A 15,693-nucleotide genomic window follows, 5' to 3' on the forward strand; every position below is an offset into this window, starting at 1 on the left:
ATCAGAACTCTTATCAATGGGTTTTTTCTCGATATTTTTGATTAATTTAGTGTTTGCTTTGATGGACGACCAAAATGGGTATTAAACTTGGGTCTTTGGACTCTAGAAGGTTTATTTTATTTCTTTCCTCGTTCCGTTTTCAAGTGAAAGAGTTTGACATTTTTTTTCTTTCAATTATTGGCAAGAGAGGTTCAAATTTTTGAGATATTATTCAACATCGCGAGTTGTAACATATTGAAATTTTGGTCTTTAGATTCTTATTTTATTATTTTCCTCCGGATAAAATCACTCTTTATGTTAAAGAGTTGACTAATTTTTTTTCATTTTTTCAATAATAGGCAAGAGAGGATCGAATTTTTGAGATATTATTCAACACTCTGAGTTGTAACAACAATATTTTTATAACAACAAAGTGACGGGCAATAAGTTTTTTATTCTTATTATATAATAGCCAGTCATCTTAATTAGAACTCATCTCTTACGTATGAATGGAACATAATAATTTTTTCCACAAAAGATAATTATATTTATATCACTGAACCAAATGACGACATACAATAAGTTTGGTGAGAATATTGAGAAAAAAGAAGAAAAAAAAAAGAGATAGAAAAGAACAATACAGTATTATGGAGTATTGGAGTTCCGCAAGCTTGGGCCTTCACTGGATTCGTGACCCAACATCCTAAGGCCCAAATTCGAGTTTCGTTCCTTAGGTACTGATGGACTAATACTAGGGGTGGGCACTTGAAACCGGAAAACCGAACCCGACCCGGGCCCGTACCGAAAACTACCGGGACGGGACGGTTTTGAAACTTCATATTTTACTGTTTGGGCCCGTCCCCTTAAAACGGGACGGGCTTCGGTTTGGCTCGAAGGAATCCCTCAAAGGCCCGGCCCGTCCCGATGTATTACAACTTATTTTGTTTCCTTATTTTTCAGTCGGTCTGACACTTTGACCTAATCTGCAACTCATTCCTCTCGAGTCTCCACCTCTCCTTCACCACTTCACCGACTGAGGGTTCCCAATTCTGCAATTCACCTCCACTCCTCCAGGCTCCATCAATTCAGCTCATAAGCATCACCGAGACACCGACCCATTCCCAATTTCCCAAAGTTCCTGCCTTCCTGGTCACCGAGACTGCCTTCCTGATCTAGTCGTCAGCTCGGGGAAGTGGTTTCTCCGTCGTCAGCTTCGCTGTGGTTTCGAGTCTTGCTACAAACACATAAGACTGCAAATGTAAGCCATGGATTCCTACTTACAGTTTTGCAATTTATACTTTATAGCTACAAAGCACGGATACGTGATTTTGGCCTCGTATCCCGTATCGGGTCCGAAAATGGGTACGATACGGTCGGATACGAGCGGATACGCAGATCCGAATTTGGATACTTGCGTATCCTATCCAGATACGTAATGATGTAAATAACTTGGATATGCGGGGTAATATTGACTTTTAACCATTAAAAAAAACACAAAACATCGCGACCTACTCTCACTCTCAGCGTCGTTCTCTTCCGCTTCGGTCGTTCTCTTCTCTTCTCCTCGTCTTCGCAAGTTGCAGCTAAGATCAATCAAACTTCTCCAGTTCTCCTCTTCTTCGATCCGCTTGGAGATTGGAGCTTGGAGCTTCAGTTAGACACGCTTCAGGTACGTTCTCTTCTCTTCTCTGCTTCTGACGGTTTCATCACTTTCATGGGTTTTATGGTTTGATTGTTTGATGATAGAAGGATAAGGATATGGGTTTCATGGGTTTGATGATTGAAGGATATGGGTTTCATGGGTTTGATGATTGAAGGATACGGGAAAGTGATTTGCAAGCTTCTAGTAATTTGCAGATTGCAACATTTAATCCGGAAAGTGAACAAAAGCATGGAACCCCTGGCCTATATACATTCAATTAATTTAGACTTTTCAATGCTGCTGATTCATTAATTGTTGCCACTTGCCACTCATTCCGTAACATGACTAACATGTTAGGAAGAGGATAAGTACAAAATGATAGTTGCAATGGTCAGTAAACATGTTACTTGCTGCCTCTAAATGTCATAACATGTTACTTTTCTAATTATATATATATATATATATATATATATATATATATATATTTATTTGACAGATCCTTCACGTACCCGTATCCAATTACATTTAAGATTTGCCGTATCGACGGATCCGACCGTATCGTATTCGGATACTCGTACCCGTATCGGTGCTTCTTAGCTTTATAGACAAACATCGATTTCATTGCCGATGGTTTTGCAATTTTGATTTGTTGGAATTGTGTAGTAGGCTACTTGGGCTATAGACCAGATGAGATTTGGGCTGAAAATGCCTCAAGTATGGGTATATCCCCCAAGCCCATAGGAAAAAATATATATATATATATACACACACACACTCGGTGACCGACTGTGCGAGTGCGGCTTCGTCCTCCTCGACTTCGTCAGGTCGTCCTTCACTCCTCAACAAGCCTTCGTTCTTCACTCCTCAGTCCTCAGGGCTCAGTCCTCAGTCTCTCTCTCTCTCAAGTCTCATGACTCTCATCTGAAATTTCATGAACCCACTTCGAATTTCATATTAAAATTGATGGGTTTTGCTTGAAATTTAGTATCTTACCTCTGTGTAGCTGTGTTTTTGCTTGAAATTGAGGAGCTGGAGGTGTGGTGGTGTGGAGTGTGGACATGCCGGGGTGATGCCGCGTGCGTCTGTCAGTGTGTGAGTCTTCATTTCAATGAAAATATGAAATTGCTTTGCTGTTTGATTATGTGGCTTGTTGGTTATTTCATTGTTTGATTATATCATTTATATGCTTGGCTTGTAGCTTGTTTGATTATCAATTATATGAAAGAGTCAGAATTGAGAAAGATAGAAAGGGGTCAAACTGTCAAAAGGAATTGTGTTTTGGTCAATCACTAAATTGGATCATGACTATGTTTGGTATGGTAATTGGATAATTATGTTTAGTCCAATGAAATTGCTTTCTTCATCTAATCATTTGTTGTTTTGCACTTGTGCTTGGAATGTATATAATGAAATGTCTGTTAGTGTGTATATTTGTGTTTGTAGTGAAATGTGCTTATTATTCTAATATCGGTGCATATATAATATTATAGGTATTGATTTAAATGACGGATCACTGAAAATTCAAGCAATACAAAAATCTTTTGATTATGAAGGTTGGAATGATAAAAATAAAGGCGTAAGGAAGAGCCTCCCACTGGGTCCTAAACCTAAAAAAAGTTAGAAGTTCGCAAAATTTTTATGTACTTAAAATTAGCCTAACCCATTTCTAGATCCTGGTTCCGCCACTGATTGTGAGATTACATGTGTATGATTAGCCGATTAGGAGTTCAATTTGTTCGATTGGGTTTGTGAGATTACAGTTGAGTTCGTGAAGATCGAGTTTTGGAGGGGAAAATGACCTGGGTCAGTGGGTTTTGTGAAATTTTGATACATACGCTTAACAATTGGATTTTTAGAGTTGGAGAGTGAGTTAAGCAAGAACTCAGATGCTTCAATGTTGAGGCGGTAATGTAGAGTTGTGCTTTTAAATGTAGATTCCTAATTGCCTTTGTTTCTGCTGTTGTACTTGCACAGGTTGTGAGTATACAAGTTGTGAGTTGCAAATCCTGTGTCTGACTGGTTGTAAATACAAGTTCATGTCATGTTTATTATATGCAATGAACAAGCTGTGACACTGGAATTGTTCTTATGTTTATTATATGCAGTGAACAAGCTTTGAGTTGCAGCTTGCTTTAATGGAAAAGTAGAAATGCAAAACTGAGAAATTGCAGGAATTTTTTTTTTTTTTTTCTTTTTTCGTTCGGGATGTCCCGGATTGGGCCCGGTCCCGGCCCGGTACCGTTCGGGTTCGGGATGTTCGGGATCAATTCTCAAAAAGTGCCATAACCGTACCGTATTTTTTTTCCGGGCCCGGGATCGGGATTACCACATTTTCTGCCCGTACCGTCCCATGCCCAACCCTAACTGATACTGCGCTCTGAATCAAATCACAGCGGGAGTTTTGAGATTTTCTGGAGAAAATTTCTCTATCTTCGAAATGCTTAAACCCTAAAGAAGTTGAGGAAGTTCCAAAACCATGCACAGACCTCTGTAAGTATATTCAACTCCAACAAACACATATATCAATTTCGCCTCACTACCTCCATCTTGTTCACATTTCTCTCCTTGTTTTACAGAGCCAGGATTCCATTGCGCTCCATTGCAGAATCTTTTTCACACCTCCACCATGTATGCCTTTATTCATCTGTGTTTTTTGAGAGAGAGTATACTATATATGAATTTTATGAATTTTATTTCCGTATCGTATTTATTTTCTGAGTTCTGATTTGTTATTAGTGTTGTTATTGTAGGGACGAAGAATTGTTGCTGAGAGACTGGACTATTCTCGAACTCTTACTATTTCAACTGGTAATCTTTCATAGCTCATCTATGCCATTGTAACTAGATACACAAATGCATGTTTTTCGTGTGCGTAAGGGTGTATTACAGTGGAAATTGCTGGGCTTATGTTTTCCGTAGTCAAATATACTTGTACGGAAGAACTTAGCTGCTTTCGGATGAGCTCAAAAATGCAGATGATCACTGTGCAAGTCTATTTCCTGAATTTGAGTGCAATTTTATGAATGCAGGTCGAGATGTTTTATGGAATGGAGCAGAATCAACTACGATGAATTTGCAGATACAAATTGTTAAGGCTCTGAAATTGGGTAAAAGAGGCGAAGCCTCCAATCTTCTTTTGAGTCTAGGCCAGGGAAATGACGTTAAAGGAGCTGATGATTTCTTGCATATTCTAAAGTACTGTGCCATGTCACCTGATCCTTTGGTAAGCTGAGAAAAAGAGGAATTAGTTGACATATGTGCTCGGTCGTCTAGGCTGGATGTCTTGTTCTGTCATTTGTTTGTTTATTTGCACACCATTTAATCTAGGCGTTTGACATGTATAGATAGAATCTCAAACATGTGTTTTTAGCTGAGAAAATGATAATAAATGCATTTAAGGAGTGTTGATATTGTTTAATGTACATGTGAAGAGTGTCAGCAGAAAACTCAGCATATTATGAATATATATAATATTTCTGGATAGATATATGTATATATGTATATGTTTATGTTTATGTACCGGTAGCATCATGATATAACTTTATGAAATCCAACTCGCTGTTTGTAATTGTTCCATCCTGCATCTTGATTTTTCTCAGTTATAACATTATGAGGATTTAGCTCCCCAGGTTTTCCACAGTCTTCAATTGTATATTACTTGGTTTGTAACATTCATGGAAGTTGTTTACTTTTGATGCAGTTTGTCATGGAAGCTTGGACAATAATGGATGAGAAAGAGATTAGTCTGAATAGCCTTTGCTCCGCGCTTATGGTGGAAGCTCTATGTAATGGAGGATACTTGGAGGAGGTATGATTTATACTATAAAATTGGACAGCATTATCTAGCTAGCCTAGTCAGTTGGTAATAGTAAAGTTATCTTGTATGAATACTCTAATATCATAGTTATCGAACTATCGGTGCTACCATATTTGACCAGCTATCATTGTCAACCTTTGCTATGATCAACTAAATATTCTCGTGTTTTCTTGTTTTTCTTTGATCAGGCATTAAAATTGATAAATTTTCTTAAACAAAGTCATGGTATCTATCCGGTTCTACATGTCTACAACACTTTTTTGAAAGCTTGTACCAAAATGCAAAGTATGGTTTATGCCAATCAGTGTTTGGAATTGATGGAGCGACAAAAGGTGGGGAAGAATGAAGTTACATATGCACTGCTTCTCAAGGTGTGTGTACGAAAACATTTTGAATTGTGCTGTTTAGATGTCATTTTTTTTCCTGTTTCGACATAGCAGTTTGTGTGTGTGTGCGTTTTTTTTTTTTTTCAGTTAGAAAATGTTTGGGCTTCATTTTTGCTATGATCTCCCTAAGAAAACTAACCTGGAAAATGATTTTGATTGGTAAATTTGTCTCCTGATTTGTGGATTCAAATGGTTTGTTTTAGAATGCTTCAATGTTTTGTAAAGGGATCAAAAGATCAGTTTCAATTTCTAAGGCAGACCCCACTCATAGTATATGAGTTTCCAATGGATGAGTGGAAATAATGCTTGATTTAGATATTTGAGAAAGATCGTTTTAATTATGATTTTTTTTTTTGGTGATGCTTATGTGATGCTTTTGAGATGATTGTTTTTATTATGAATTTTTTTTTTGGGTGATGCTTCTTTTGAATTTCTGCAATGTCTAGATTTAACCTTAAAAAGTTATTTTTCACATCAATTTTAGGAGTGGGAGATAAACAAAAAAAACTCATGTTCTTCGTATTGTTTGTTCCCAGTGGTGATGCTTCTGAATAACTGTAGGCTCTGTTATGTTTTCCTTCACGATAGTGATATGACTAGCTGTCCATGTACACTTTAATCATAAATCTCTAGAAATATTGACTCTGGAACCAAATTATTCTAAGTTCAGTTCTGTCAAATGATAATCTGTTTGTTCTTTTTAGCTTGCAGTTTGGCAACAAAACCTGTCTGTAGCCCGTGAACTTTGGAAGGACTATATCAAACACTACAGTCTGAGCATTATCCCTCTGCAAAAGTTTCTTTTGTCCTTTAGTAAGTTGGGAGATTTAAAATCTGCATGCAAGACATTGCAATATATGGTGGCTTTAGTCATCAGCGGAAAGGCTTCTGTTAATAAATCTATTAAGGGAAAGTTGTATTCTTCAAGATTGGACATTCCTATACCTTTGAACTGCGAATTAGGCTTGAAGAAACTTAATTTGGAGGAGAATGAACAGTCTGTCCCTTCCAGATACTGCGAGAATTTGGATGGCCATGTTGTTAGTGCGGATCAATGCACTAGTTTTGGCTTGGGTATTGGAGAAACTAAGAGTGTTCCAGCGGATGGTTTTAATATTGATATAAGTACTCCTGTTATGGAGCTTTTGAGATGTTCGTTCACGAACTTGATATATGCTTGTGCAGAATTAAGAAATGGTGGCCTGGCTGAGCAGTTAGTCCTACAGGTATAGTAACATCTCTTTTTATGTTGTGTATGTTCTGCAATATAATCTCATATAAAAATGGTACAATTCTCCATATTCAACCTGTAATATCATATGCAAAGGTTATGTTATAGTTATTTTTCTCATATGGAGAACTATGTAATTGTATATTTATGCTTAGAAGTTAAGATTATTGTTACTGGAAACACTCATACCATTTATCTTTCTTTTGATCATGATGACTCTTTTCTTGATGGATTTCAATCATCTACTATAATCATGTGGTTCTGTATCTTTCCCTTCTTTTATTAGGTATATACTTGGTTCAGATGTCATCTAATACTAAAGGGGCCCATTTTTATGTAGATGCAAAAATTGGGGTTTCAAATAAATAGCCATGTGTATGATGGCTTAATCAGAGCAATTGTTCCAGAAAGAGGTTTCAGCAGTGGGATGGAAATTGTAAGTTATATTAATTTAACTGAATTTGTTTTCTCAAAAAAAAAAAAAAAAAAAGCACAGATTTTGCCTTTGGGCCATGTACTTCTTAGTTCGTTTTTCTTTAATTTCAATATTTGCATTTGTTATTCTTCTGCAGTTGAAAAGTATGCAGCAGAGAAATTTGAAGCCATATGATCGCACTCTTGCAACCCTTTCAATAGGTTGTAGCAAGGCATTAGAATTGGGTTTAGCTGAGACTCTGCTGGATCAAATATCTGTGTATTCACATCCACATGCTTTTAATGCTTTTCTTGCAGCATGTGACATTAGGGTGAGCTGATATGCTATAGATCCAAATTCTCTTATCAGAACTATTTTCTTTCCTGTAGCTTCTGAACTAAAACTTTATAAAAATGAAATTGGATTCCCTTGCACTAGTGGTCATGATGGCGGGTCCTGAGCATTCAACATTTGAACCTTTGTCCCTAATTCTTTTGAATAATATATCCGATATAGTTAGTTGTGCTGTGGTTTAAGACAAATTTAGTTATGTTAGGAAGAAGTTTATAGGAGTTATGCTTCTATGTTCTTGGTGTGATGATTAATTATTTTAATTTGCTCCAATAATGAAAGTTTTGTAGCATGGTGTTTATGCTAGCAGAGGGCAGCAAGATAGAAATATCATGAAGATTTTTTTATTTGTTTTATTATTTCCTTATAAAAGTTTCATCTGTTTTCTGCTCATTTTACATTCTCCATCAATTTAAAGCTGTTTTCCTGTTGGTTAATAATTCTCCCATCAAGTCAAATATTGTTGCATGAACTGTGCAGGATCAACCTGAAAATGCCGTGCGGTTGCTAGCTAAAATGAAACATCTACAAGTCACGCCAAATATATGGACATATGAGCAGCTGTTTTCCTTGTTTGGTAACGTGAATGCCCCATATGAAGAGGGCAACATGTTGTCACAGGTAGATGCTGCTAAACGGATTAAAGCTATAGAAATGGATATGGCGAACTATGGCATTCAGCACAGTTTTGTGTCAATGAATAACTTGGTAACTCCTGGCCTCATGTGCTCCTTTTACTTTGGAGAATTAAATATAATTGAATTTCGAAGCAGATACTTAAATTTTGCCCTTGAGATTTGAGTTTGTGTCCATGTATCCTGTATTGTAGTTCTGTGGTGATCAAGAAGCATTTTACCTAGTGAACTTCTATGCACTATGAATATCTATGGCATTCTTTCATTTTTATTTCCTTATTTTCCCAGCTGAAAGCCCTTGGAGCAGAAGGGATGACGAGAGAGCTGATCCATTATTTACATGTGGCGGAGAATCTTTTTTGTCGTAATCACATTTATCTGGGAACACCTATCTATAATACGGTGTTGCATTCACTTGTTGAGAGTGAGGAAGTAAGTGTTCAAACACCATTTTTTCCCTTTCTTTTGCAATTATAATGGAGTTTTGACTAGTACCATGCTATTGTATTTCTGTTTACATGCAGAGCCAAATGGCAATTAAGATGTTTAAAAACATGAAGTCATGTGGTGTCCCGGCAGATGCTGCAACTTATACTATAATGATTAAGTGTTGTAAAATTCTCAGATGTTATAGATCTGCTTGTGCATTGGTTTCTATGATGTTGCGAGATGGCTTTTACCCTCTAACAATAACTTACACTGCTCTCATAAAGGTAATTTTATTCTATTTGAGGCATTCATGCTTCTTTATTGGTATCTGTTTTTATGTTGGGAGCCTACTTTGTTTCAGACTTTGTTGGAAGATGATATCATTGATGAAGCACTGAATCTTTTGGATCAAGCCAGCTCAGAAGGGAATAAACTTGATACTTTAGTTTTCAATACCATTCTTCGAAAAGCCTGTGAAAAGGTATATCATGTGTCCCTGTTGCTGGTTCTTGATTTAAATTATCTTTATTTGCTGAGTTTGTGAGTAATATTTTCTTTTGCGTCTTTGAAATGGATGTCAGGAACTGATTGATGTAGTTGAGTTTCTTGTTGAGTGGATGCACCAAGAAAAAATCCGGCCTGATTCGGGGACGTGCTCTTCTGTTTTCACTGCATATACGAACTGTGGTTTTTATAGCACAGCCATGGAAGCATTGCAGGTTTTGAGTATGCGTATAATATGTGACGAAGATGGAAGCTGTTCAGAAAAGACAAAATTTGAGGACGACTATATCTTTGCTGAAGACGAGGGAGCTGAATCCCGTATAATCCTGCATTTTAAAGATTCTAAAGAGGACTTGGCTGTTGCCCTACTGAATTTAAGATGGTGCGCGGTGCTTGGCTTCCCAATTTCTTGGTTGCCTGATCAAAGCCCGTGGGCAAAAAGACTCTCAACTAACTATACTGCCAGGATAGGAGCTACCTAATAGGGGGAACACTGATTGTCGCATGGCAAGGGTGATCCATTGTTGTACTACAATCAGAAAAAGCTCCTCGACCGCAAAAGGCACCTATCAGCCCTTGATGAGGCCACACTGCAACTAACCAATTTTAGATAAATAGCACTAACCAGGAAGGTCTAAAGTCAAACAAAACAAAATCACTGATTTCTTAGATTTATTTTTAGGCTACACTTTGAGAAAACTAGGTGAACCGAGCAGAAAGGAACACAATATTTAGGCAATTTTTGGTTGTACAGAATTCTTGGCTCGGTAGGGATAATGGGATTTACCCTTGGATTTGTTAGCAGTAGGTTTCTTGTAAAAAGATAGTGTGCATTATGAGATGGATGCATGCTTTGGTGTTAAATCAAACCATGAGACTATGGGACTACTGCTATTTTTCCGGTCATTTTACTTCTGTTAGGGGGGCTTATTACTGATTATTCAGGAGCCATGTTTAATATTCGAGGGATTACCATTGATGACAGGTAGAGGAACTGTTTCATGTTTTCTTTGACCGCCTTTCTTGGCCAAGTCGGGAAGCCTGACATTTCTTACTCGCCTCATGATCTCACAGTTGGAAACAAATGTTTCCTCTTCCTTGAGATCAAAATTATCGTAGAGACTAAAAGAAATATTGTTACTTGAACAAATTACCAAGTAAAACAACTAATGTTTGCTGTCCCAATCCTACAAATGAGACAATAAATTGGAAGTTAAAATGACCAACCAAAGATTAGAAGTCAAAATGGTATTTCATACAAATGAGACAATAAATTGGAATTTAAAATGACAGACCAAAGATTAGAAGTCAAAATGGTATTTCATTTAATTGATAATTTGAAATGACTAATAAGATCCAACTGTATGAAACTACCCTTCTACTGCATACTCATCCGTCTAACTCCCGTCTCAACACGTGTCTTCTAAAAGGGCACATATTCTATTGTAGCAGCTCGAAACAACCCATCAGCCTACTTGAGCCTTCCCGTTATAACTTTCCATTATTTGCAATTCCACACACAGCACTTAAACATTTTCACCTGGAGGCAATTCTGCGAGCTTTGGAGGATTCCCAAGTGCTCCATATCAAAACGAACTTCAATGTTGCGAAGACTATATCCGACTACCATTAGCCAATAAAGCAGCTGTGCAAGTTCTGCTGCAGTTGTTGATGTTACACTAGCCTGTATAAAATAAGGTTATATGCAACTGAAGTAACTCGAGTGAATTTTGTAAAAATAGGTCAACCTACTATCCTAAAACAAAGAAAAATATTCCAATATGGGGTTCAACTCATATGACTTTGCTCCGGGATACAGAACTGTTAATTCTGGTTTACAGACTGTTCAGTCCAACCCCACTGCCCCCACAGTGGAAGCTATTAGATATAAAGAAAGAGTATGATATAATTAGTTTAAGCTCAGACTCTGCCCCAAGCACCTATTTAACCAATTGTTGATGCAGATAATGACTTTTACAAAAATGATTGGAGAACAATAGATTGCAGGAAGGATGCAATGGACCATAAACCAGAGACTAAATAGAGAGCTCAACAGAAAGGCATACCTTCATTTGGCTAGGATCTGAAACAGCCAAAAGCCGCTTGATGAATGTATCCATTGCAACCACAACATCGTCTCCAGCAGTACTAGTCAACTCCTACAAATTTTAACACATTTAAACAAAGGTCAGGAAGAGACTTATGGCACCTCATAAATAAATGTATATGGAAGCAATACAAATTCATAACAAAAATAAAGATCACATCATTCAGCTATCATCTCCTGGGGATATATGCATATAACCCATCTGACTAGTAGGTGCATTCCAAGTTTCCAAAACAAAAAAGTCTACCTCAAAGAATAATAGTTAGTACTAATAAAATTAATGCTGGTTATTTCCCTTCCACAGTGGATATGATCTAGCTGATGCATCATTGCCTAGCCATGAACCTAAAATCTAGACAACATAAAAGGCAATTCACATGAACAAAAGGGAAGGTGTTTACCTTTAAATTTTGGGGCTCGAGAGACTTGAGATACTCCAACAATTCATTTTGTCCATTTGCAGATTTCCAACCAACTTCATTATTCAATTCCTCAATCTCTGCTTCAAGTAACTCTATGTACTTCTTAGCATCTATTTTCTCAGGGCCAGAAACATTATTCCACCTAATAACTTCCCCTGACACATTCGACTTCTGTGTACCAGGTGCATACTCTGGTGCATCCTATAAAAGTCACAGGGTCAAATTAGCACCATTTAAAGATTCTACATAGAAACATCTCAAGAAGTAAAACAGAAATGACAAATAAACCATATGAATGATTATAAAATATGTATATACACTGATGAATGAGTGGGTGTACAAACCTAAATGATAAAAACAAAATTGTTTTATGAGAAAGCAGCAGCCTTGATGAGAATCACTACCTAACAGTGAACAGCTTTGAATGCCACAAGGCAAACATATAACTTAGGAGACAATGCTTCTAGGATCAGGTCTATACAAAAATTCAATATAATGCAAAGACATTTTCCATGTCAGTTGCAAAACAAAGGGTCTGATCATTGAATACATTATCATAGACTGATACAATAACGATTTCACTGTAAGACAAAGCCTTCTTGAAGCACTCTTTCATGGAGGGGTAATGTCAAGTGGTGCCACCATAACTTCTTTCTTCAGCAAATGATGATATAGCAAAAGGTTTACTCAGCGACCAAAGGAAGTTCATAACAAGAAATGAAACAGAAAAAAAAAAAAAAACCTTTTTCTCTTGCCCTTCGGGAAGAGCAACTGGCTCTAAACTTTGCTGCAGTTCCAACCTGTACTGTGCATTTTGAAACATATATCCAGTCATCATGATACTGTACATAAGTTGTGCAAGATTTTAGGCAACCTGAAACAGAAGTCAACCATTCATCCCACTGAATGTTCAGCAACTATAGAAACATGAACTTAAAATTTGCATCATCTAAAAGTATAAGTTATATCCTTACTGTGGACACTGTGACTGTAAAAAATTGTGGGGGTAGTGTTCCAATCATGTTTGTCACAGTTTGGCGCATTGCATCAACCACCTACATGAGAAGAGTAATGGATTTGAAATAAAAAAACGATACTCTCAATCCTTGCACCAGCAAGTAAGTTATCCTCCTCATCAACATTAAAATCGCGCAGCTGCTTGCCAAAAAGACATAAATAAATAAATACCTGCAGGGGTGCTCTCTTTACAAACAGCTCCATAAATTCAGGCTGCACATTTTTTACATACTCCAATACTATATCCCTCCTGCTCTTTGGCTGTTGAATTCAACAATATAGATCAACTGCACATTATCAAAGCTCAAATTTTGATGTTCTTGGCATTCATGATTAAGTAGTAGTGAAATGAAACCCATCATATAATGGTTTTAGTACTAGCTAAGCTATATCACCATCACCCATAAAGCACACAGTATGAATCAATAATGGAAAGAGAGTACCACAGTGCCGTTGGGAGGTTTGGAATCACCGGAGTTGAGCCCATCGTTGTTCTTGGAAGAATCGTAAGCCGCAATTCTCAAACTGATTCTGCTGCCCCTGCTTTTGGTCTTTATTGGGAAACTAACCGTAGAAGAAGAAGACCCAACCCAACAATGAGCAGATGAAGAAGAAGAAGAAGAAGATTTTGGTACAAGAAGAAAAGAGGGCTTCACCGTCAAGGAATACATGGTCTCCACAAGAATCCAATAACTTTGGAAATCCTAATGCTTTGGCACTTTTCAACGTGTACGCGATTGATGCCAGCGAGGAAGATACGCACTTGAAGGAGGAGGTCAGCAGTCTCTCCGGGCAAGTGAAGTATCTCCACGGGGAGAAGGCCAAGCTGGAGAAGGAGCGGGACTCTTTGAAGAAGAAGATCGAGTCCTTTAACTCCGATGGTGACCGAGCTGGAGGCAGCGAAGCAGCGGATCATGGAGCTAGAAGGTGAGCTGTCCGAGGCGAGGGATGAGGTGAAGAGTGCCCGGGACTCCGAGAAGGAAGCTGCCGAGTCTGCTACGTCCTGGAAAGCGAGAGCAGAGAACCTGGAGGAGCGTCTTCTTGTTGAGAGGCAAGAGGCTGTTGCTGAGTACAAGGGCTCGCAAGAGCTTCTTGACATGCTCCTCGCTGCCCAAGACAAAGCTGTTATCATGAAGTACAAAGAGTGGGTGGCGGCCGGGTATATGGATGACGCGAAGTTCAGGCGGGAGCTTCTTGAAAAAAAAAAAGAAGAGAGAACAGGAGGCTGCATCCCAGGGATGTGCCGGTGGCTTGAATAGCCGGTAACCAGGGTTTATTTTTAATTCCTTTGCCTGGTAGTCCAGGTTAATTTTTGTGAATGGTGATTTTTGCAACTTGAATGGGAATTTGAAAGGAATTACAATTTCTAGAATTTTATACCTTGTTTTAAGCGTTTGTGCTTACGTTACTTATTACTGGAATAGAGTAATTTTGGCGACAGCTATTTTTCCGGGATCGCCCAATGACAGGTAAAAAATGCAAGAAATGGTCTGAATAATTCATTTTTCCATTCAAGTACCACATGGTGGTTAATACAGTATGAGTACCCGATGGGTAGCTTGCCATAGATGTGGTCAAAAAGCAAAAGCTAGGACAAGATGCTCCGGGAGCTACTTGTAATAGTAATGAAGGCGTTGTGTATTCAACGGGTGCCGTGATACCACCCCGTCCATGTCTCGAATGTAGAAGGTCGTGGGACCAACCTCTTCGACTATCTCGTAGGGGCCTGTCCATGAAGGATTCAGTCCCCAGGGCTCTGGGTAAACCTGCTTCATGACCCAGTCCCCTAATTTCAATGTTCGGGATTTTACCTTGGCATCGTAATAATGAGCTATTCTCCTCTTGTTTGCCAAATTATGCATGTGTGCCACATCCCTTCATTCTTCGAGCAAATCAGCATCGAGCTGTAAGCCCTCAGCGTTGGTACCCGCATCGAAGTATTCGATCCTGGAACTCTGGATTTGCGTTTCAATGGGGAGGACCGCCTCAGACCCAAAAGCCATGCAGAAAGGGTCTCTCCGGTAGCCTCAGTCGTCGTGGTCCTGATAGCCCATAGCACTTCCGGGAGCTTAGAAGCCCATAGACCCTTGGCTTCATCGAGTTTCTTCTTCAGTATCTTCGTAATTATCTTGTTGACAGCCTCGACTTGACCATTGGTCTGGGGGTGAGCTAGGGATGCATAGAGGATTCTAGTACCCAGGTTCTCAGTGTAAGCCCTTAGCTCATCGTTGTCAAACTGGGTGCCATTGTCGGTGACCATGGTGTCCGGGACTCCGAACCTGCAGTAGATGTTTTTCCACAGGAAGTTTTTCACTTTCTCCGTCGTGATAGCGACAAGTGGTTCTGCTTCTACCCATTTTGTTTGGTAGTCAACGGCTACAATGGCGTATTTGAATTGTCCCAATGTTGTGGGAAGCTTACCGATCAGATCCAGGCTCCATTGGCATAATGGCCAAGGTGCAAGAAGTATGGAGAGAGAAATGGGCGGTGCCCTTGGGATGTTTGCATACATTTAGCATTTGTGGCAAGAACTCAATATTGTTTGGGCTAGGGTTGACATGGTTGGCCAGAAGTATCCTGCCCTCAAGGTCTTGTGTGCAAGAGACCGGGCCCCTGCATGGTTACCGCATACACCAGCGTGTATGTCCTTCATTATTTTGTGGCCGTCCTCTGGTGTCATGCACTTCAGGTTAGGGAAGCAATGACCTCTCCTGTATAACTTTCCATTCATGATAGTGTATCGAGCTGACCTTAACTG

General features: G+C 38.7%; 1 protein-coding gene and 1 pseudogene across 4 annotated transcripts; one reads left to right on the top strand and one right to left on the bottom strand.

Moving 5' to 3' along the window:
* The first annotated feature begins 2,414 nt into the window (after positions 1-2,414).
* On the top strand, positions 2,415-10,347 carry LOC112170107 (pentatricopeptide repeat-containing protein At1g76280). 4 transcript variants are annotated; one of them, XM_024307268.2, is made up of 15 exons: positions 2,415-2,713; positions 3,727-4,111; positions 4,198-4,249; positions 4,372-4,429; positions 4,651-4,844; positions 5,322-5,429; positions 5,627-5,809; positions 6,529-7,050; positions 7,396-7,491; positions 7,628-7,801; positions 8,302-8,529; positions 8,745-8,888; positions 8,981-9,169; positions 9,247-9,366; positions 9,467-10,347. In XM_024307268.2, the coding sequence occupies exons 2-15, from the start codon at positions 4,098-4,100 to the stop codon at positions 9,869-9,871; spliced, it is 2,487 nt and encodes an 828-aa protein (XP_024163036.1). In that variant the 5' UTR covers positions 2,415-2,713; positions 3,727-4,097; the 3' UTR covers positions 9,872-10,347. The 4 variants fall into 4 exon arrangements, with proteins under 4 accessions (XP_024163036.1, XP_024163037.1, XP_024163038.1 ...); XM_024307269.2 differs by having other exon boundaries at positions 4,015-4,111; XM_024307270.2 differs by having other exon boundaries at positions 2,415-4,111; positions 4,358-4,429.
* Positions 10,348-10,618: 271 nt separating this feature from the next.
* LOC112170115 lies at positions 10,619-14,202 on the bottom strand (annotated as a pseudogene).
* Positions 14,203-15,693: the final 1,491 nt, after the last annotated feature.

This window comes from Rosa chinensis, chromosome 6 (genome assembly GCF_002994745.2).
Source record: "Rosa chinensis cultivar Old Blush chromosome 6, RchiOBHm-V2, whole genome shotgun sequence".
Classification (NCBI taxonomy): Eukaryota; Viridiplantae; Streptophyta; class Magnoliopsida; order Rosales; family Rosaceae; genus Rosa; species Rosa chinensis.